Genomic DNA, 21317 nt, shown 5'->3' with positions numbered 1-21317 from the left:
TTTCAAACAAAAGTTAGATTTCTGGGTCATAATATCGAAAAAGGGAAAATTATCCCTATTAATAGAAGTATTGCATTTGCCTCTAAATTTCCTGACCAGCTGACTGATAAAACTCAGCTTCAAAGATTCTTAGGTAGTTTAAATTATATATCCCCCTATATTAAAAATCTTGCTCAGGATACTGCTATCCTATATGATAGACTTAAGAAAAATCCAAAACCTTGAACTGAAAATCATACCGAGGTAGTTCAGAAAATTAAGAACAAAGTCACTAACCTCCCTTTTCTCATGTTAGCTTACCCAAATTGGGAAACAAATATTGAGACTGATGCCTCAGAAATAGGTTATGGAGGTATCCTTAAATAGGTTTCTCCAAATGATAAACAAGAATATCTTCTGAGATTCCATTCAGGAAAATGGAATAATAGTCAGAAAAATTATGCTATTATAGCTAAGGAAATTTTAGCTATTCTTAAGTGTGTTTTAAAATTCCAAGATGATTTATATAATCAGAAATTTATAATTAAGACTGATTGTCAAGCAGCAAAATATATGTTAAAAAAGATTTTAAACATGATATTTCCAAACAAATGTTTGCAAGGTTGCAAGCTCAATTAGCCCCTTTTGATTTTGATATAATTTGTAAAAAAAGAACTGAAAATAATCTTCTTGACTTTTTAACCCGTGAATATTTACAATGATGAATGACTTTAATCAAAGATGGGTAATTAGGATGCATTCTTTTGGAAAGTCTGTCTACAGGGAGCGAGATAATATTCTCGAAAGGCTTGATTGGGAAATGGACGATAGTCTTGATATTACTTCTTATAAATAGCGGATGGAATGGTGGCAGACGCCAAACTCACAAGAGATTTGGCTAATAAAATTATTAATAAACAACTAATAGCTTGATCATTTTATATTTTCAGGATGAGCCACCGCGGACGGGAAAATTGCTCTTATAGAGGAAGAGGAGGAAGATTTTGGAACACTGCTTCTACAACACATCTGTACCCACAATTTCCATCCGAGACAACATTAACGTACGACACAATAGATCTTGCCACAAAACCTGGGATGTAAGATCTGAAATTGAACTCCTTGCCCGGTTCCTTTCGAGGTCTCGGCATACGATTCTGATTGGCAGTAGATTCATCACTTGATCTACCACTCCCCCGACCCCGCCCCCGTCCGCGACCGGGAGCGGGATCGATTACTTTCGATGGTAGGGTTCTAGTAGAAGTACTTTTTCGACCCTTAGAATTTGCAGACGATTTACCCTTTTCTTCATCAGTAGACGACTTCGGCGGGAACCGTGAGTACTCCCAATCGGATTTATCTCTCTTCGTCGGTTTATGCTTTGGCCGTCCCTTCGGTTTAACATATGCAGGCTCAGCCAAGTGGACAGTGTCTGGATTAATAGTGATATTCATGTAATGCGCAGTCATTTTTTGAGTCATGTAATCCTTTTGTAACACTTGGGTGGCTAGTCTGACTATCCGGTCTCTCATATCTGCTTCGTGGTCTACCTGTGCTTTGGGTATTTCTGGTTCTTCAACGTGCATGATACTCCGAAATGGATGTAGCTCCATAGTTATAAACGTATCACTTTGCTGGATTTTCAACGAAATTTGGCGCGCACATGGAAGTCCATGAGTAACCCACAAAACGTGATCACAACTTGATGGTTCTTCTACCCCCGGTTTACCGAGCTCATCATCAAGCAAATTTAATGCATCATGTGTTACTTTGCATATCAAACCCTGAAATACCGGATACGATGTTTTCCGCAACCCGATTAAGATGCATTTAGAAAACTCACCCTTGATCCTGGTAAGTTGACGCTCCACCCCAGAATCAAGCTGATATTGAATTGTGTTCACAGTGCCGGTAGAAGCACTAATCCAACCCTTCGACGAATTGTGAGCACTTTCTACCTGTTGATAGCCAGGCAAAATAAAAACTAATAACTAAAAATACCAACAATATATTATAAAAACAGGCCGAAAATGAAACCGAAAATACCTATTAGTAGACGTGTTCCCAAAATGCAAAATCTTATTAGTCCATGCATTGACGAATTTTTGCTTGTATATTAGCCAAGTATAGTTAAGGTATGATATCATTTCGGGTAACAACCATAGCGTCTAACCATTTCCTCGTAATTTTCATAGTAATATTCTTCTGTTTTTGATTCTACTAAAGTTGTCCGGCCAATGTCCGCGCCGGAATATAACCCCATGTTTACTACGACCAATAGATTTTGAGCATTTTTTTCCACATTTCTATTGATGTGAAACAGACACAAGAAATGTGCATAATCTGGAAAAATTTGGGGCATTGCTTTAATGAGTCCCAATTCATGATCCGTCAATATCACATCAGGTACCAACCCCCCAATGCATATTTCAAACAACTCAAAGCCCATGCATATGTGTTTGCATCTTCATGTGACATGAAAGCAACAACAATTGTAAAATTGTAACCAACAGGGGTAATCCCAACTATTTCCAGAAGTGGCATCTCATACCTACATAAAATTTTAAGTCTAAAAACATAAATATAAAATGCAATCAATGTACAATAACCCAACTAAATACTAATTAACAGCATACCTATTGGTTTTGTAAGTGCAGTCCATCAATATAACGTGAGGGAATAACCGCAAAAGTTTCAGTGAAATAGGAGCCGCAAACATCAAATCAGTAAGTGTATCACCAGCTTCATAACTTCGATACCAATATTCATATTCAGTTTCTTGAAGGTTCGACATCACGTGTTGTATCACAGTCTTCCCCGCCATATTCTTCTACTTCATCTTCTCATGTTGATTGTAGACATGTTTCATGCTCGTCGATGTCTGATTATCCTTACTCAATCGATTCATAATTAATGTCGGCTTCACGTGGCTCCTTCTAAGTAACTTCACTACCTTGTATTCTTCTGGTGTCAAAAGACTCTCCGGATCTTGTCCAGTAGAATACGGTAGAGTCGTGTGAGTGGGGATGCCATTTTTTAAATTCATTAGCCAAAACTAAATGTACATCCACATTTCTTTGGTCCCACATTTCGTTACTTCACACCTTCGGTTCGTTTTTCACGTCCGTTCCCAGACACATGACATCTAATTAGTACATAAACGTTTTTTTTTCTTGAAGTTAATAGCAATCGATGACCGTGAGTAGCAGCCGAGTTTTTTGCTCATACTACTAATTCTTTCCCAGTTTCAAACTCAATATCCACATTGAAATATTGATTGTGATCCTCAGAAGTTGTTCTTGTGTTTTGAGGAACATCATAACACATGTTGGGATTCTCGTACTCGTTGTCATATACAGCAGCAAACTCATCGTAAAAATCATTGTCAAAATCACCTTCACTAGCCTACCAATGTATAACAAATAATAATTAGTATATTAATACCACTATAAATAATAAAAAAAAAAATTAACAATCAATCGTGCCCTAGAGGACGATCTTTCACGTTATCCGTCCCCTAGGGCACGAAAAACACAAGTTTCCCTCGTCTAGGGCACATGAGCCTCAACTTCCCGTGCTGTACAGGACGATTGCACCTTTTTTTTTTTTTTTTTTTCCCGTGTGGTATAGCACGGGAACCCCAAAAATGTTAAGTTCTCGTGCTACACTACACGATAGTACCATAAAAAATAATTCCAATATTTCTTCGATTTTACCTCGTAGAAGTCATCCGAATTGGCCATTATCTTATTTGTTGTTGTCCGTCAGTTTATTTATTAAACAAACTTCAAATTATCTTTTTTCGACTTCATTGTTATCTACTTTAGATCCATTATCAAAAAGTTGGTATCTAAATTGTTGATTCAAGTGTGCTTTGCAAGAGAGCGTTCAACATCCTCAAAGAACAAACTAAGGTATTTTTTACTCATAAATCTCGTATATTCCTCCATAGTAGACATCGTCTGAAGTTATATGGTATTGATTGAAGTTTAGATTTAACTGGGTATATTACTCATAATTTTATTTTCTTCTACTGGGTTACGATTAAGCACAATTACTGGTAAATTAAAACCCATCGTTCGAGATTTAGCAAAATTTATATCACTCTAATGTGATAAGTTCGGGAATTGATTTTGGTGTTACTTGAGTTTTTTTTTTTTTTTGTGAAACAGACAAATTAATGGATAATATAAAGAGGCATATATAGCTTGGGGTTTTGGGATTCTTCCTATACAGAGAATGGACAGAGAGAGTATGAATTTCAAACAAATAATACTAGGGTCATGCCTTGAGGATTATAACTTTTAGAATATGAAAACAAAAAAGTTAGTCCTGTAACAAATTGAATTTATAATTTGTAATGACCGTGAAATGTTTCATTAACATGCTTATTTAATGCAAGGATTTCTTCAAAGACTTCGGAATCTGTATGCAAATTATTCTATTGGGTCGGTATCATCTTTACCAATGTTATTTCATTTATTGAATCTTATATCTATTTCTTGTAGTTTTGTTTATGCTTTTCTAAAGATAATATTATTTTACTGTAATTAATTCATTGCATGTTGATTGTTACAGTTTGCAAGAAAAAAAAAACCTTTTCAAATGGATAAAAGTCGTATATCTGATGATTATGTTCACGGAGTTGTTAAATTCTTAGATTTTGCATTATGAAGTAAAGTAAATGGTTCTCGAATATGTTGTCCTTGTAAAAGATGTCGATCTCTTTACCAAGACCCGTGAAGATGTGATGTTACATTGTCTTTGAAATGGATTTGATCCTACGTATAAGAATTGGACTTGTCATGGTGAAACGTATCTTCTATTTCACACAAATGAAGACACTGGAATATTTGGTTCTGGAGATGACATGGCTAGTATGTTGCATGATGCAATGGGATTTTCGAATAAAAGGAGAAGGATAATGGCCATAAATCCAGCTTTAGTAATTTCAATTCCAATGGAGCCGAACCAGAAACAAATAATTTCATTAAATTATTGCGAGATGCTGACACTCCATTATTTTCAGGATGTAAAAAATAAAACAAAACTATCTTTTATTGCTCGATTGTTGCATCTGAAGATTTTATGCCGTTAGACTAACCAGTGGACCTACTGCTTGAATTGTTGATAGACTCGTTTCATGATGATGTGAACTTACCGTCTAACTACTACGAAGCCAACAAAATGACAACAAAATTGGGTTTCAAATATAAGATTATTGATGCGTGTCCCAATAATTGTATATTATTCCGAGGTGAAGATGAAAAATTGGATAAATATGAAATATGAAATGAAGCTAGATATGCAGATGGTGCTGAAAAAATAGCAAAACACCGGATGCGGTACTTTCCATTGAAGACAAGATTGCAAAAGTTGTCATGTCGTCAAAGACAAATTCTCTTATGAGATGGCATGCGAAAGAATGTAAAGATGATGGAATAATTAGACATCCAACTGTTAATCAAGCATGGAAAACTTTTGATGAGAGAAATTCAATTTTTGCAAGCGACGTTCGAAATGTCAGACTTGGCTTAGCAACATACGGTTTCAACCCCTTCGGAAAAATGAATGTTAGTAACGGTATTTGGCCAGTTGTACTAATAACATATAATTTACCTCCTTGACTTTGTATGAAGCAACCTTCATTTATATTATCCATTATCATTAATGGCCCTAATGGACTGGGGAATATAATTGATGCGTTTCTGCAACCATTAATTGATGAGGTAAAGGTATTATGGGACACATGGGTACAAACTTATGATGCTTCAGTTGATCAACCTTTTTAATTGCATGTGGCTCTACTATAGACAACTAGTGATTTTCCAGATTATGGTAACATATCATGTTGGTCTACAAAAGGTTCATTTGCTTGTCCTAATTGTGCTGAACATACACAGTCTAAATATTTGAAGAATGGTCATAAATTTAGTTATTGCGGTCATCATCGTTTCTTACCCACTCGGCACAAACTACGGAGTCATAGGGTATCATTTGATGGGACGCTAGATCTGATGCATAAGCCAATTCCTCTTTCGGAGCTACACTTACTACGACATCTAGAGGCCGTCCTACTGATTATACAAAAGAGGATTTGAAAATTAGGTGGAAAGAGAAAAATAGTAAGTATTCAGCAAAAAATAAAAGTTGATGAAAATGGAAAAACTATTTGGAAGAAGAGAAGTATCTTTTTTGATTTGCCATATTGGTCTGGAAACCTTATTAGACATAATCTCGATGTTATGCATATCGAAAATAATGTTTGTAATAACGTACTATTTACATTATTAGGTGTTAAAGGTAAAACAAAAGATAATCTCAAAGCTAGGAATGATCTCCAATTATTAAATATGAGAAGTTCGTTGCACCCAATTCAAAGACCTGCTGGAGGTGTTTATTTGCCTGTTGCATCATTTACAATGAGTAAGCATGAGAAGGATATATTTTGTGGTGTGTTGAAGAGTTTAAGATCTCCTAATGGGCTATGCGACATGCGTCGAATATATCTTGTCATGTACAAGTAGAGAATCAGACAATATGGGCTCTAAAGAGCCATGACAATCATGTTCTCATGCAGAAAATACTTCCATAGATGCACGTAAAGCATTGCCTAAGAATGTTATTGATGTTTTAATTGAATTAAGAAACTTCTTTAGGACATTATGCTCTAAGAAGAACTCGATACCTGATTTGGAGAAAATTCAAGATCGAATTGCCCTCATACTAAGTCACCTTGAGAAGATTTTTCCTCATTTAGTCTTTGACATTATGGAATACTAGTACATTTGGCAGAAACGGAAATAATAGCTGGACCAGTTCAATTCCGATGGATGTACCCAATAGAGCGGTAATATTAAACACTTATTGAATATTTTTCCATGGAAAATATAGGGTAATGATTTATCTCAATATAAATTTATTTTCGGGAAAGAGGTGTATCATTGATAAGGATACATATCTTCAAATTCATCGTTACGTGTTGGCAAATATTGATTCAGTTGGACCATATAGCGAGTATGTAATCTGAACTAGTAACTTTTTATATATGATTTTGATGAATAAATATTAGTAATGATGCATTTTTTTGTACATGGTTACAATCAAATGTTTGTTTACAATAAATTGTTCATTTACTTGCATGAGCATTCGTATTATTTAATGTAACAACTAATCGTGATATACTTGTGTAATTACTTTTACAAGTGGAGAATGGATAAACGAAAGAAGAGGAAATGTGGACAAACTATGTCAGAGATACTTCAGGTAAAAAGAAGAAACAAAGCAGTTCAAATGGACAAACTATGACTTCTTCGCCACATAGACCACAAACACGTTTCCAACATGCTCTAGATAAGTCACAACTGAAATAAGCTCTTAGGTGGTCACAAACATTTTGTCAAGAACCAATCTATGATAACAAATATTTATAGATAATCTCATCACATTGACCAAAACGACATGTATTCAACTAAGCGATAGCTCATCTCCAACCAGAATCAACGGAACATGAGGAATTTGTATGGTATAGTTGCATATCAACAACAATTTAAACACGTAATCGTAAAGGATTGTGAAGATCCATTCAATTCATCTCTAGTACAGTCTTGTCTACTTTCTTCTGAATTTTCTCTCACACACACAAACACACTCATAATAACGGCATGTTCGAAATGGAAAAAAAATCCAAAATAATATTAATTCCCACTTAATCACAAAAGAAAAAAAGTGCCCCAAATTAAGAATAAATAACCTCTTTGATTCCTAGTGAAAATTTGCTTAAATCATGTGTCGGTGCTAAGATAATTGGAGAAGTTCTACACAAGTGTATTGAATGGGAGTATATGAATGTATGTCCGTAATATACCTTTTTTTACTTCTGCTAGCAGTCAAAGTAATTTAATAAGTTGTATTCTATGTTAAAATATATTTATCTGCTGTTATTTTATTTTAATTACAGGTTATGGAGATTTAGAAGATAGTTTTCAAGGAGATCGTTGATGCATATTGAGGATTTATTATTGTTATTTCACTTCTTATTAGTATTTTTTATTGGGGCAATTTGCTATAGGTCCCACTATATTATAATTTATGTGTATAGATTCAAGTCAAAATTTCTATGTTTAATAAATTAATAATATTTAATGTGGCAAAAATACCTTAGTCAAATTAAATGAAATCCCTCAAAAACTTCTCTATCTAAGCAAATTCTCAAACATCTCTTTTCCAAATATTAACAAAAAAATTTAAATTAATTCATAAGAAAATATACTATTTATTGTACAAACTCATACTCTAAAAATGCCACCACCACCGCCTATGACTTCGTGAACTGCAAATAGCAAACTGACGCTTGTTACTCCCTGAACTACAAATAGCAAACTGAAAATTAGAATTTTTATGATTGAATTGCAAACAAAAAAATACTTATGATTTCACCAAATGCAAACAACAAACAGAAAAAAAATTCATAATTTGAACTATTGAGTTGCAAACAAAAAACTACATATGACTTCGCCAAATGCAAACAGCAAACGGAAGAAAAAATTCAAAATGAGAAAACGATATGTAACATGAAATTGCAAAATGCAAAATGAAAACAACTGAAGAAAAAAAAACATACAACAAGTAAATACCATATTACAATAATTTGGTAATATTAAATATCCGTTTTCAAATTCTTTTTTGTTGTTTGATCTTTACTGTTAGTTGAACCAAATCAATTAGAAAATTGCAGAAAGAAATTATAAAGTACGATAAAAAAGAAAAGAAAATGAAAGAGTATGGAAGAGAGAGAACCAAATCAATTAGATGGAACCAAATCAATTAGAAAAATGCAGAAATAAATTATAAAGTACAATAAAAAAAAGAGAAAGTGAATGGGAGAGAGAGATACAGGTGTGCGTCTGTGTTTGTGTATGTATGAGAGAGAGAGAGAGAGAGAGAGAGAGAGAGAGAGAGAGAGAGAGAGAGAGAGAGAGAGAGAGAGAGAGAGAGAGAGAGAGAGAGAGAGAGAGAGAGAGATATGTAAAGAGAAATGAGTGAAGGGGGGGGGGGGGGGGGGGGGAGAGAGAGGAGAGTGATATGCGGGATTTGATACATAATTTTCCAAAATAGTATTTTCATATAAATATTAATTAAGGGTATTTATGTCTATAAATAATATTTTAATTTAATTAATATTAATTTTATTGGTCAAACGACCTACACCTATATTCATCTAACAATTTGGATCTCCGTCTATATAGATACACAATAATGGGTGTCTAGCCAATTTCCCCTTTGTTATTATGTGAATTGTTTTGTCCGGCTCAAGAGAACTATTGATGATGATGATGCTTAGGATACCATTGATGTCTTTATGCCTGAAAAATGTTGCAGAAAGTTTCTAAGCATGTGAAGTGGATATTTAGTAAATTGTAGGGAGATGTAATCAAAATGTGGGGATGCATACTCGAAGTGGGGATCGAGTAGATCCTTTCACACATCGAATTACATGACCGATCTCTGATCTATTGTACTCGAGAGTGCATTCATGTATATCAAATTGGATGACATTAATGTGTTAGGAGATATACTATGTATGTGTTGATGTGATATTAGGCAGTTAAAGTGAATTACCCCTCATGAGGGGATGCATATCATCTTCCACGTTGGGCAACTGACTAGGGGGGAGTTCAACATGTTGATAGATCCTTAATTTGTAGAGAGAAAATTATGAAGATGTTAGGATATGATGATGTGGGCAATTTGAGGAGCCCCCAGTTTAGGGCGAGGCGATCACACACCTTATCATGGGCTAAAGAGATTCCTCGTGTCGTGGATAGCCTTGCAAGCCAAGGGATGTGGAAAAGCAGCACCTATAAGGGTATTCATTTATAAAGGGATGTCTTTGTACGAAATGCGTGGATGCAGAGTATAGTGTCTTGAAGTGAGCTGAGAGTATAACTCAAGCGTAGAATCTTTTGAGATTTCCTATGTTCCAGGTTCTAGGAATAGGGTGTCCATCAAGGTTCTCTAGGCGATATGATCCGGTGTTAACCACTTGTGTTATTTTATAGGCCCCTCCCACTTGGGGTCGAGCTTGCCGATAGGGCGTGAGGTTTCGGCTTTGCAAAGGACTTGGTCACCCACTTGGAAGGAGTGAGGTCTTACCTTGGAGTTGTAATCCCTTGACATGCGAGCTTTGTACATTTGCTGGTGGATCAAATAGATCTCTCTCATTTAATCAATAAGGTCAAGGCTTGTCGGCATAGCTTCTTCATTAGCTTCCGGAGAGTAATTGATGACTCTCCAAGAAGGTTCGCTGATTTCGATAGGTGCGACAACTTCCATGCCAAAAGCTAAGTTGAATGGAGATTCTCCGGTTGCATTGATTTTATTTGTATATTTGATTCGACGCGGTTGTAGGAACTAGCATGTAATGCAATTTATCAAGAAAGAAGATTAAAAAAAAATTTGTGTTCCTTTTATGTGTGTTGTGGTGAACGGTGAACTCTTGTGTGTTTCGGTGAAGTTGAACTAAATCCAAGTGAAATACCTATTAATGTTATATCAGCAAAACGTAAGGAGATAGATCAAAACACCGCACAACTTTGGCACCCTAGATTAGGTCATGTCTCTTTAAGAAAGATGAACGATTTTGTTAGTGAAGGATTGTTCACTTTGGACGACGTGAAATCACTACAAACTTGTGAATCACGCCTTCAAGGGAAAATGACTAAGTCACCCTACAAAGGGAAAATGGAGTGAGCCGAAGGTCTTTTGGATTTGATCCATACAAACGTATGTGGTCCACTAAGTGTTAGTGCGAAGGGTGGTTACAACTACTTCGCTACCTTTACCGACGATTACTCTAGGTATGGGTACGTGTACTTGATGAAGTACAAGTCTGAAACATTTGAAAAGTTCAAAAATTTAAGACACGATGTAGAGAAACAACTCGGACGAAGTATTAAGAAACTGTGATCTGATCGTGGTGGAGAGTACTTGAGCATCGAGTTCATTGACTATCTAAAAGAGAATGGAATACAATCTCAATGGACTCCGCCTGGAACTCCTCAACTAAATGGAGTTTCCGAACGTCGGAAGAGAACCTTGTTAGACATGGTTCGATCTATGATGGGGTTTACCAACTTACCGGCATACTTTTGGGGTCACGCACTTCGCACTGCCGCGTATCTGCTGAATAGAGTTAACGCCAAAGCAGTTTAATCCACACCATACGAACTTTGGCATTCCCCGAAGCCCAACATCAAACATATTAGGATATGGGGTTGTCCCGCTTATGTGAAATGGCTAGTGGGAGATAAGTTGGATAGTAAATCCGACTTATGCTACTTTGTGGGGTATCCTGAGGACTCAATGGGATACGAATTTTATTATGTCAAGGAAGCAAAAACGTTTGTTTCGAGGAATGCCACCTTTATAGAAAGGGAGTTTCTATCAGATAAAAATGGCAGCATGATAGAACTTGATGTAGTTCAAAAACCGCAAAGTGAAGTTCAAGCACAAGAACAAGTAATCGATCTAATACAACAATCCACTAATATACTTCATGAACCTTCAGTACGTAAATCCGAAAGAGTTCGGAAAATGCCTGATAGGTTATTCCACCTCGAAAATGATGAAGATCATGTTAAACTTGGACAAGATCCAAGAACATACAAGGCGGCCTTATCGGATGCGGACATGGGACATTGGCTAAATGACATGAAATCCGAAATAGACTCCATGTACTCCAACAAGGTATGGACCTTGGTAGATCCATCTAAGGAAATAGTTCCCATAGGCTGCAAGTGGATCTATAAGAAGAAAATTGGAGTGGATGGAAAGGTATCGACCTATAAAGCTAGATTGGTGGCTAAGGGATATACTCAAAGGCAAGGTGCTGACTATGAGGAAACCTTTTCCCCAGTTGCAATGCTGAAGTCCATTAGGATTTTGCTGGCCATAGCTGCGTGGTACGACTACGAGATATGGCAAATGGATGTGAAGACCGTTTTCCTTAATGGAGACATTGAGGAAGAAATTTACATGGCGCATCTAGAAGGCTTCATATCTTCTGGAAGTGAGAAAAAGGTTTGCAAACTCGAGCAATCCATTTATGGATTGAAACAAGCATCCCGTAGTTGGAATATAAGGTTCAACTCAACTACCAAAGAGTTTGACTTTGAGAAGAACCCGGAGAAACCTTGTGTATAAAACAACGTTAGTGGGAGGGTAGTGATATTTTTGGTGCTTTATGTCGATGACATTCTACTCATTGGGAATGACATAGGAATGATGCAACAGACAAAAGCTTGGTTGTCCACACGTTTCTCAATGAAGGATTTCGGAGAAGCATCTTACGTATTAGGCATACGCATCTATAGAGATAGAGCAAGAAAGATGCTTGGCTTATCCAAAAGCCTGTACATAGACACCGTTATGAAACAGTTTAGCATGGAAAAATCCAAGAAGTGATTCTTGCCAATGTTCGATGGGGTTCGTCTCTCGAAATCCATGTGTCCTCAGACACCTAGTGAAATCGAGGAGATGAAAAGGACGCCTTATGCTTCTAACATAGGAAGCATAATGTATGGGATGCTATGTACTAGACCCGATATTGCATATGTTGTGAGTGTCACAAGCAGATATCATCTTAACCCCGGTCAAGCTCGCTGGAAGGCTGTGAAAGACATCCTCAAGTACTTGCGAAGAACTAAGGATATATTTTTGGTCTATGGGGGTGCCGAGTTGAAATTAGAGAGCTTTACCGACTCTTGTTTTCAATCGGATGTGGATGACTCAAAGTCGAACTCGGGATTTATATTTACGCTTAATGGTGGTGTCGTGTGTTGGAAGAGTTCAGAGCAAAGCACGACGGCTGATTCCACTACCGAAGCTCAGTATATTGCAGCGTCCGAAGCTGCAAAAGAAGGGACTTGGATAAGAAAATTCATCCAAGAGTTGGGTGTCATTCCTAATGCTAATGATCCAGTACCGTTGTACTGTGATAACACCGGAGCCGTGGCGGAAGCTAAGGAGCCGAGATTATTGATAGAGGTGAAGTCAAAGTAGAACGAGTCACCTCAGAAGAGAATGTTGCAGACCCCTTCACGAAGCATTTATCAAGGTCGGTCCACGAGAAACATCAAGAGTCGATGAGATTATGATTTATGGGTGGTTGACTTTAGGTCAAGTGGGAGATTGTTGGAGTAGGTGACCAACAAGCCAACTTGTGGCTGTGGTCTTTCCATTTATTCTTATAATAAATAATATTTTTTTCGTATTATTGATAAAACACCTTGCCATTCTATATCTTTGTCCCTTGTTCAAACATAGATATAGTCCTTACAGTTATTACAAGTACTTGTAATTGATTTTTTAGGATCGTGAGATATTAACCTAAGTATTATAACTCGGCATGCATAGGTGGGTGCTCGTAAGTTGACGAGTTCACTGAAGTCCCTCACCCTAGAAATCTCTAAGTGGTTCTCAATAATCGAGTAGAGATATCTATGGTATAGTTGTACATCATTAGTCCTTAAGACCTAGACATCACCGCGACTTCACTAGAGGACCAGCTGTATCGTGACATGTCCCTGAGTTCCACCGAGGACCACCCCAAGGGCCAGTGTTCGTGCAATCCAAAATCTAGTGGGAGGTCTGTGCATTGTAGTGGGGGATTCGATCGCTAGAATAGTCTTGGATGTCCTGTGTGTTCCCATAGTTTGTAATCTTTAAGTGTCTGGCTAGAGCTGACTAAGTGATGATTAGAGAATTTGATTCTCTAAGTCATGCACGTACCGATTACAACACTTAGAATGATCGCACAGTTATTGAACTACTAAGGAGGTCTCGATGAACCAATTCCTCTTGTTCAATCAGAACATATGAATTGAAGGGATCGTAGTGTACGTTAACTATATCAAAAGGTTCTTGCAGGCACTTCATTTGTATCTAGGGAATCATGACGCGTAGTTGCTAGACACTAATCTTGATTCGTTGGGTGATGAAGTTGAAACGAGCTTCATCCTAATCGTAACTCTAGGGACGAGTTTAAACCACAAAGGGTTGTTGACCCACGGCTAGCTTACATCTGAACCATCGAGGGTCACACTGCTCGTGCACTTGAGTTCTTTGAATAAACGGTCAAAGATAAAAAAAAAATTAATCTTTGCATGATTGGAGGTGAATATGGTTGAGTCCAACATTTGTAATTTGGAATTAGGAATGAGAATAAGAAAAGGAAAATAATAGGCGAACATCTTAGTGAACTTTCTAAATCGAGAAGTTTCCAAATTTAGAAAGTCCACTGAATTAGGCTTTCCACTTTTAGAAATTGGAAATCGAGAATTGGTTCTCGTAATGACGAGGACGTTTTAATGATTCCGAAAATGTAATCGTTATAATTTTTCAATCATTGAGTTGTGAGCAACGAGCGAGTAAAGACTAACGAACTTAAGCTGTTGGGTCCGGTCCAACTTAAGCCCGTTAGGGCTTTTATACAAGACACTATAAATATGAGATTTATAGGTCTTGCACAACACACAAGAGACATAATAAACCCTAGCCGCTCTCTCACATCCCTCGGCCACTCTCCACCACGCGTCGATTGCTATTGGTAGCTTCTTTCCTTTTGTCGTTTTGTTCCGTCTATTCTAACTTTTGCGTGTCTAGTGCCACGTATTTAGTAGATCTCATTATACGAGTTGGAATCCTAGAGGAGGAAGACCAATGAGTCGAATTGCCGAGAATCCATCGTCGAAGCACCGCCGCACGCGCCTCCACGCGCCGCCCGAAGACCGCTCGTGGATCTCACGCACCGCCGTCATTGAGCGCGTCTGTCGCTGTTGCACCGCCGTTGCTTCACCCGAATGCACAGATTGGTTTCCATGGCAGTTTACTTCAATCCGAGAGTTTACCTCACGCTTCAAGAGGTAATTTTCGGATCCGTTTTTATTAGGTATTAATTTAATAAGATTAAATTAAATGTTAATGTTCGTAGTATGAGTTTTCGTGAATTGCCATATGTAATTGTTTGTATGAATTCATGATTTACTGCGAGCATGCTATGTGATTTATTATCGAATTAATTATACGCATGTTGTTTTTAATTTTCGCTGGAAGCGTTAAGGTACGTAATTAATTGCTTAATATGAGTCGAGCATGTGTATATATGAATTAAATTGTTTCTTTCATCTAAAAATTTTTGTTTTCCGCTGCGTACACGTGCCTGATTCCCAAAATTAACAGTTATATTACTTAACTAAGTATCTCATGATCCTACTAGATCACATATAAGTAATTATAATTACTGTAAGGACTGTATCTACGCTTATGCAAGGGACACATATATAGAATTCCAAAAGGATTTATCATTAATATGAAAAATAAGAAAAATAATTATGTATTACAAGAATAAATTAAAGACCATAGCCACAAGTTGGATTGTTGGTCACCTACTCTAATAGATAGAGCGAGGCGGATCCCAACGATCAATTTCTCGTATTCAGCCTCATTGTTTGAGGCCGCAAAATCGAATCGTCGCGCATATTCGAATTAATCCCCACTAGGGTTCGTGAGGACGATGCATGCTCCCCCTTTTGTGTTAGTGGAGGATCCATCGACGCTGATGGTCCAGGTAGGTAAGGAGGTGGTCTCCTCAGTCATGGTAATTTCTACTAGAAAATCGGCTAGGACTTGAGCCTTGATGTTGGGGCGTGGATTGAAATCTACCCCATACTCGCTTAGCTCTATGGCCTATTTGACCAGCCAACCCAATGTCTCGGGGCTCCTTAATATCTGCTTGAGGGGATGGTTTGTGAGAACTACCACTTGATTTGATTGGAAGTAGGGTCGGAGCTTCCTAGCCGCATTGATGAGGGCGAGAGAAATCTTCTCCATGTTGGTATAGCGATGTTCGGATCCTTGAAAGGCTCGATTGATCTAGTATACCGTCTGGTGACCCTTCTCACCGCCTCGAACGAGCACCGCGCTGATGGCGTCGGTAGAGATAGCCAAATATAGGAAGAACGTATCTTATGGTTGAGGCTTGGTTAGTAGTGGTGGAAAGGTAAGGTAGGCTTTCAATTCAGTGAAAGTGCGATGACATTCTTCGTCCTACTCAAAATTTTAACCACCCCTTAGTAATTTGAAAAAATGAAGGCCTTTATCAGCTTACCGGGAGATGAACTGGTTCAAGGATGCTAAACAACCCTTGAGTTGTTGAACCTTCTTGATAGACGTGGGAAGAGCCATGAAGATGATATCGTCGATCTTGCCGGTGTTGGACTCGATCCCACGTTACGAGATCATTTAACCTAAGAATTTGAACTCCCCCGGACCATGAATGAGCATTTGAGAGGGTTGAGCTTCATCTGGTATTCATTCCCGTAGGATGGAGAAGCCTTGGTCCAAGTCTGCAAGGTGGTCCGATACTTGGAAACTTTTGACTAGCATGTCGTCAATGTAGACATATATAATCTTACCAATCAGGTCTGTGAACATTGTGTTCACTAGACGTTGGTAAGTAGCTCCCGCGTTCTTGAGACCGAAGTGGATGACCCGATAACAATGGATGCCTTGGTCCGTAATGAAGCTGGCTCTCTCTTGATCCTCCGGAGAGAGAAATATTTGGTTTGTATCCTTGATATGCTTCAAGGAAGCTGAGGTGCTCGCACCCCGATGTCGAGTCGATAAGTTGATCGATCCTTGGTAAGGGAAAATGATCCTTGGGGCAAGCCTTGTTGAGATCGGTGAAATCCACACACAATCGCCACTTGCCTCCAAGCTTGACGACGAGCACCACGTTGGATAACCATTCGGGGTATTGAATCGGTCGGATGTATCATGCATCAAAAAGTTTTGCAACTTCCGCTTTGATGTGCTTGTTGCGTTTGGGACCAAATGTCCGTTTTCATTGCTTAACCGACTTCAATCGCTTATCGACGTTGAGTCAATGTACAGTTACTGTAGGGGGTATCCCCGTTAAGTCTACGGCCTTCCAAGCGAACACGTCTTCGTTGTGCTAAAGGAAGCTAACAAGTTGATTTACTATCACCTGATCTAAGTCAGATCCGATGCGCAGGAGTCTGGAGCTGTCACCAGGAATTAACTCTATCATTTTTAGCTCTTCGACAGCTGCTAGTTTGGTGTTGTCATCAGGCATGCTAATGAGGATCTCATTGTCCCCCTTGGTGACAACGTTCACCCACTTTCGTTTGACGTGGTTTGGGGTGTCATCTCCCCTGCTTGATGGTTTAGGTTTTTTGCTTGGCTCTCAGAGAGCCTTCACATAGCATTCGCGAGCGAGTCGTTGGTCCCCGAGTACTTTCCCTATTCCGTGGGAGGATTGAAATTTCAACTTCAAATGGTAAGTGGACAGGATTGCATTGAATACATGTATTTCTGGTCTCCCTTGTATGATGCTGTAGGAATAAGGCTTGTTAACGATACGGAACTTCACCATCTTCGTCACACAACATGGGTTATCGCCCAATGAGATGGCCAATGTTACCTCACGCATGGATGACATGTCTATGCCCAGTTTCTTGAAAGTGTGGAGGTACATGATATCAGCTAAACTTCCACCGTTGACTAATATCTTTTTGACCAAGAAGTTGGCCACAAAAGCGGTGATAACCAAGGCATCATTGTTATCTTCAATTTAACCTTCCAGATTAGAGGAATAGAAGGTAACACTTGGTTAGGGTTTCCTTATTTGATAGATTGGCGCGGAAGAAGATGCATATATTGGCTCATGCGGGCCGATCGAGCGAGAGCGCACCTAGCGTTGTGTGAGTCTCCGCTCGCTAGTCCTCCGGAAATGACGGTGCGATCCCTCGGGTGGGTTGATTGTCATTGTCATCTCTGTCGCGTCGACGACCTCTCTTACCTCGTCGTTGTTGATGATCTCCATTATTATCTCGATGTGGGGGTTTATCTCGCCTTTTATGTTGGGGCTTTTCAATGTATTTTCCTAAGTGTCTTTGCTTGATCAACGTTCCGGTCACGATATTAAGTTGAATGCACTCTTCAGTGGCATGCCCTTTGTCTTTGTGGAAACGACAATAGCGATCGGACTTCTGCCATTTTGCATTGTCATGCATAGGTCGTGGAGGCTCCGCCAAACCCTTTTGTTCTATGACATAAAGGATTTCAATAAGATGGGGGTTGAATGGAGTGAAATTCCCGTAAGAATAAGAGGATTGGCCTCGATATGTCAGTGGGGGGTGTCGGGGCGATCATCTTCTCTCTTCCTCTTGGAAGGAGCGAGAAACGAGTCGTCCTCGATGCGCACGCATTTCTCAGCGCGGCTTAATAGCTCCTCCAGAGTGGCTATAGATCTTCATGCGATAGATTTCTTGAATCTACGTTGCTTTAAGTTTTGCTCTATGAAACCCGAAAGCATGTCCTCTCCCATGCTGGGAACTTCATGAACAGCCTCCACAAAGCGTTGGATGTAAATGCGAAAGGCTTTGCCTTCTCTCTGGGTGATGGTGAAGGGGTACGCGGGATTTTTAGCGTACTTATTGTTGATGGCGAATTGGTCGATGAAGTGATCCAATAGTCGTGAGAAAGATGCAATTGATCCCGTCGAGAGGAAATTGAACAACTTAGGGCTCGTTTGGAGAGCGTTGTGCATAATATTTTGCACAAGGCCGCATCAGTGGGGCCATGTAGTTTTGCCATGGCGTAGAATTTCTCGATGTGTTTATGTGGATCATTGGTTCTATCGAACTGTGGTAGACCTGAGACCTTTACCCCTGGGGCCAATATCTCATTGAGTATGGCAACAGTGAAGGGACTACGCCTTATTGGAGCTGTAGTTATTCCACCACTAGGATTGCCTATGTGGGGAGCGAGCGAGATACTCGGCTGTTAAATTCATCATCTCCACCATTGCGTGGAGGAACTTGCCGGAGCGAGGCATTGCCCCTTGGAGGTGAACGTGGGCGTTGTTGCTCGGGTTGTGCCCCTCGGCGGTGAGTGGACTATTGCATTCAAGACCTTTGGGTCCGAAGTGGATGTTGATGACACACTTATACGGTGTTCATTTTCTTGTGATGGGGCATGTGCCACTTGTTGGGTTATAAGAGGAGCGTTGGCTCCTGCTGTGGCGATGTATTGGGCCACTACTTCAACGTCATCGCGAGTAGAAGCTTCTGTAATCATACGTTGAAGGGCCTCCTTAGTTATTTAAACCGTTCGAGGAGTGGGGAGTGGTGGATCATAGTTAACAGTGTCACGTTCTCCTCGAGCAGACGTCTCAGGGACATCATGCGCACTACGTGATCTTGTATGCATTCCCACAGACAGCGCCATGATGATTACGCTAGAACTAGATCACCAAAGGTAGTTGGAGTAGGATCAGCTGGAAGAGGATAGTAGAGATAATTAAAAGAATACAAGAAGTTGAATTGCTTAAATAATAGAATGTACCTTGACACCTCGTTGATTGGTTGAAATTGAGATTGTTGGACTCGACCTTATTTGAAGGTGATTGGGCTTTTGTTGTATTGTGATTCAACCTTTGGCTCGTGGCCCAATAGGTTAAGAAATTATGGGCCCATTGGGTCGGGCCAATTAGACAAATCAATGAATAAGCTTACAATATTAAGATCATTGGAAAATTCTTGAAATGTAACTCTAAAGAAAAAGCGTTGTTCAAATTTAATGTATCAAAATAATTACAATAACAAAAAGAAAACAACTTTTAACATATTTTGTGATATAATGTCTTTGACATTAAAATTATATTACTAAAAAGTAAGTAACATACATTATAATTTATTAACTTATTATATTTTAATATCTTTTTACATAATTGACCATGGTTAAATCATATTGTCACTTATACTAATAAAATGCATAAATAACGATAATAAATAAAATTTAAGAATTTATTTAACCTCGATATTTTAAAATCAATCTTAGTCATTCACAACCATTTCATCTTATTTCTAGACATATTTCTTATATATAGTTTATCAGTATTTATTTTAAAATCAAACTTCCATGTTTATGACATGTCACTGAAAAACTCTATTATGAGTTTTATATGAAATATATTTAATTTATGAATTTAAGAAAATAAACTTCGACTTTCGAAACAAAGTATAAAATATGAAAAGATTATAATACTTTTAATATATTATAATATAAATATTATTATTTGCATTAGTAAATAATAATTAGTTCGAGTTTACATTATTATATTTTCATATTTGTGGAATTTACGTGATAAAAATTATAGAGAAGGATTCCATCTTCAAGTAAAAATAAAGCATCATAATACATTCTTAATTAATACTTAATAGTAACTTCGAAAAACTCTAATCTGGGTTATGTAAACAAAATTAATTAAGTAATAAAGTTCATGACATTTTTTAAATTTATCTTTTTTCATACTCATTTAAGGTTTTTTTTTAATATCTCCATTTAAACTTTAACTGATATTACAGTGATTTATTAAAACTAAATTATAAGTTGGATACGTTTTTTCCTACTTTTGATGGAAAAGTATAAGTTATAGCAAATCCAATACTAAATACTAAAATTAAATTATTAAATATTTATTTAATATTTGAGATAATATTTTAATATTGATTAAAATTCATTTACTCCAATAATCTTATCAAATTAATTATCAATTGGAAGTTTATGAGTGATTTTATTTATAATGCCACATGTCCACTGTTGATTGGATCTTTAGATAATTACACTTTTGATAATCCAATTTTCAGCCAGTATTTTTACATCCCAAAAGTTGTATTATCAAAATAGAACCATAATTTGATAACCCCATTTAGGGCTGTGCGTTGGTTGGTTTGGTTAAAAACCAGGCATAAAACCAACCCAACCCATCCAACCAACTTTGGTAAATATTGGAAACCGTTATCGACCCAACTTACATGGGTTGGGTGATGGTTGAAAACCAAATTAATCGGTTGGTTGGTGGTTTGGTTGATGGATCATCCATCTAAATATATATTTTTTTTTTAATATTTTATTACTTGTTACAACGCTATATCTTTTATAAATTAAATGCGACTAGTTCAATAATATTCAAATAAAAGATTCAAAACATTACGTGCATATATATTGCAATTAAACATAACTAGTTCAACAAATAATAATCGTCCAAATATTTAGACTGTATGTCTTAAAATTAAAATAGTTCAAATTAGATAATTAAGTTAGATTTATTGCTTTTAGGATTTGGGGAAACTACAGATAAATCCCTAATCCAAAACTCAACTCACAGATCAGTCCCTAAGTAGTTTCCCCAAGCAATTCAGTCCCTACTCACGCGCCTAACATGCAGTTCAGTCCCTAATAAAATGTGCAAA

At 37.7% G+C, this 21317-nt stretch overlaps 2 protein-coding genes and 2 pseudogenes across 2 annotated transcripts; 2 read left to right on the top strand and 2 right to left on the bottom strand.

Annotated features, from left to right (window-relative positions):
- Window positions 1-959: 959 nt before the first annotated feature.
- On the bottom strand, window positions 960-2803 carry LOC148770224 (uncharacterized). The gene is made up of 4 exons (XM_088819059.1): window positions 2616-2803; window positions 2381-2530; window positions 2153-2285; window positions 960-1937 (listed from the first exon to the last, which is right to left on the bottom strand). The coding sequence occupies exons 1-4, from the start codon at window positions 2801-2803 to the stop codon at window positions 960-962; spliced, it is 1449 nt and encodes a 482-aa protein (XP_088675185.1).
- A 3529-nt stretch (window positions 2804-6332) lies between these two features.
- On the top strand, window positions 6333-6833 carry LOC148770223 (uncharacterized; annotated as a pseudogene).
- A 5683-nt stretch (window positions 6834-12516) lies between these two features.
- LOC148770222 (secreted RxLR effector protein 161 pseudogene) lies at window positions 12517-13136 on the top strand (annotated as a pseudogene).
- A 4109-nt stretch (window positions 13137-17245) lies between these two features.
- On the bottom strand, window positions 17246-17884 carry LOC148770221 (uncharacterized). Its single transcript, XM_088819058.1, has 2 exons — window positions 17797-17884; window positions 17246-17625 (listed from the first exon to the last, which is right to left on the bottom strand). The coding sequence occupies exons 1-2, from the start codon at window positions 17882-17884 to the stop codon at window positions 17246-17248; spliced, it is 468 nt and encodes a 155-aa protein (XP_088675184.1).
- Between the last annotated feature and the right edge of the window lie 3433 nt (window positions 17885-21317).

This window comes from Erythranthe guttata, chromosome 6 (assembly GCF_056151865.1).
Source record: "Erythranthe guttata isolate IM_541 chromosome 6, IM_541, whole genome shotgun sequence".
Lineage (NCBI taxonomy): Eukaryota > Viridiplantae > Streptophyta > Magnoliopsida > Lamiales > Phrymaceae > Erythranthe > Erythranthe guttata.
This window is presented reverse-complemented; position numbering and strand designations above follow the sequence as displayed.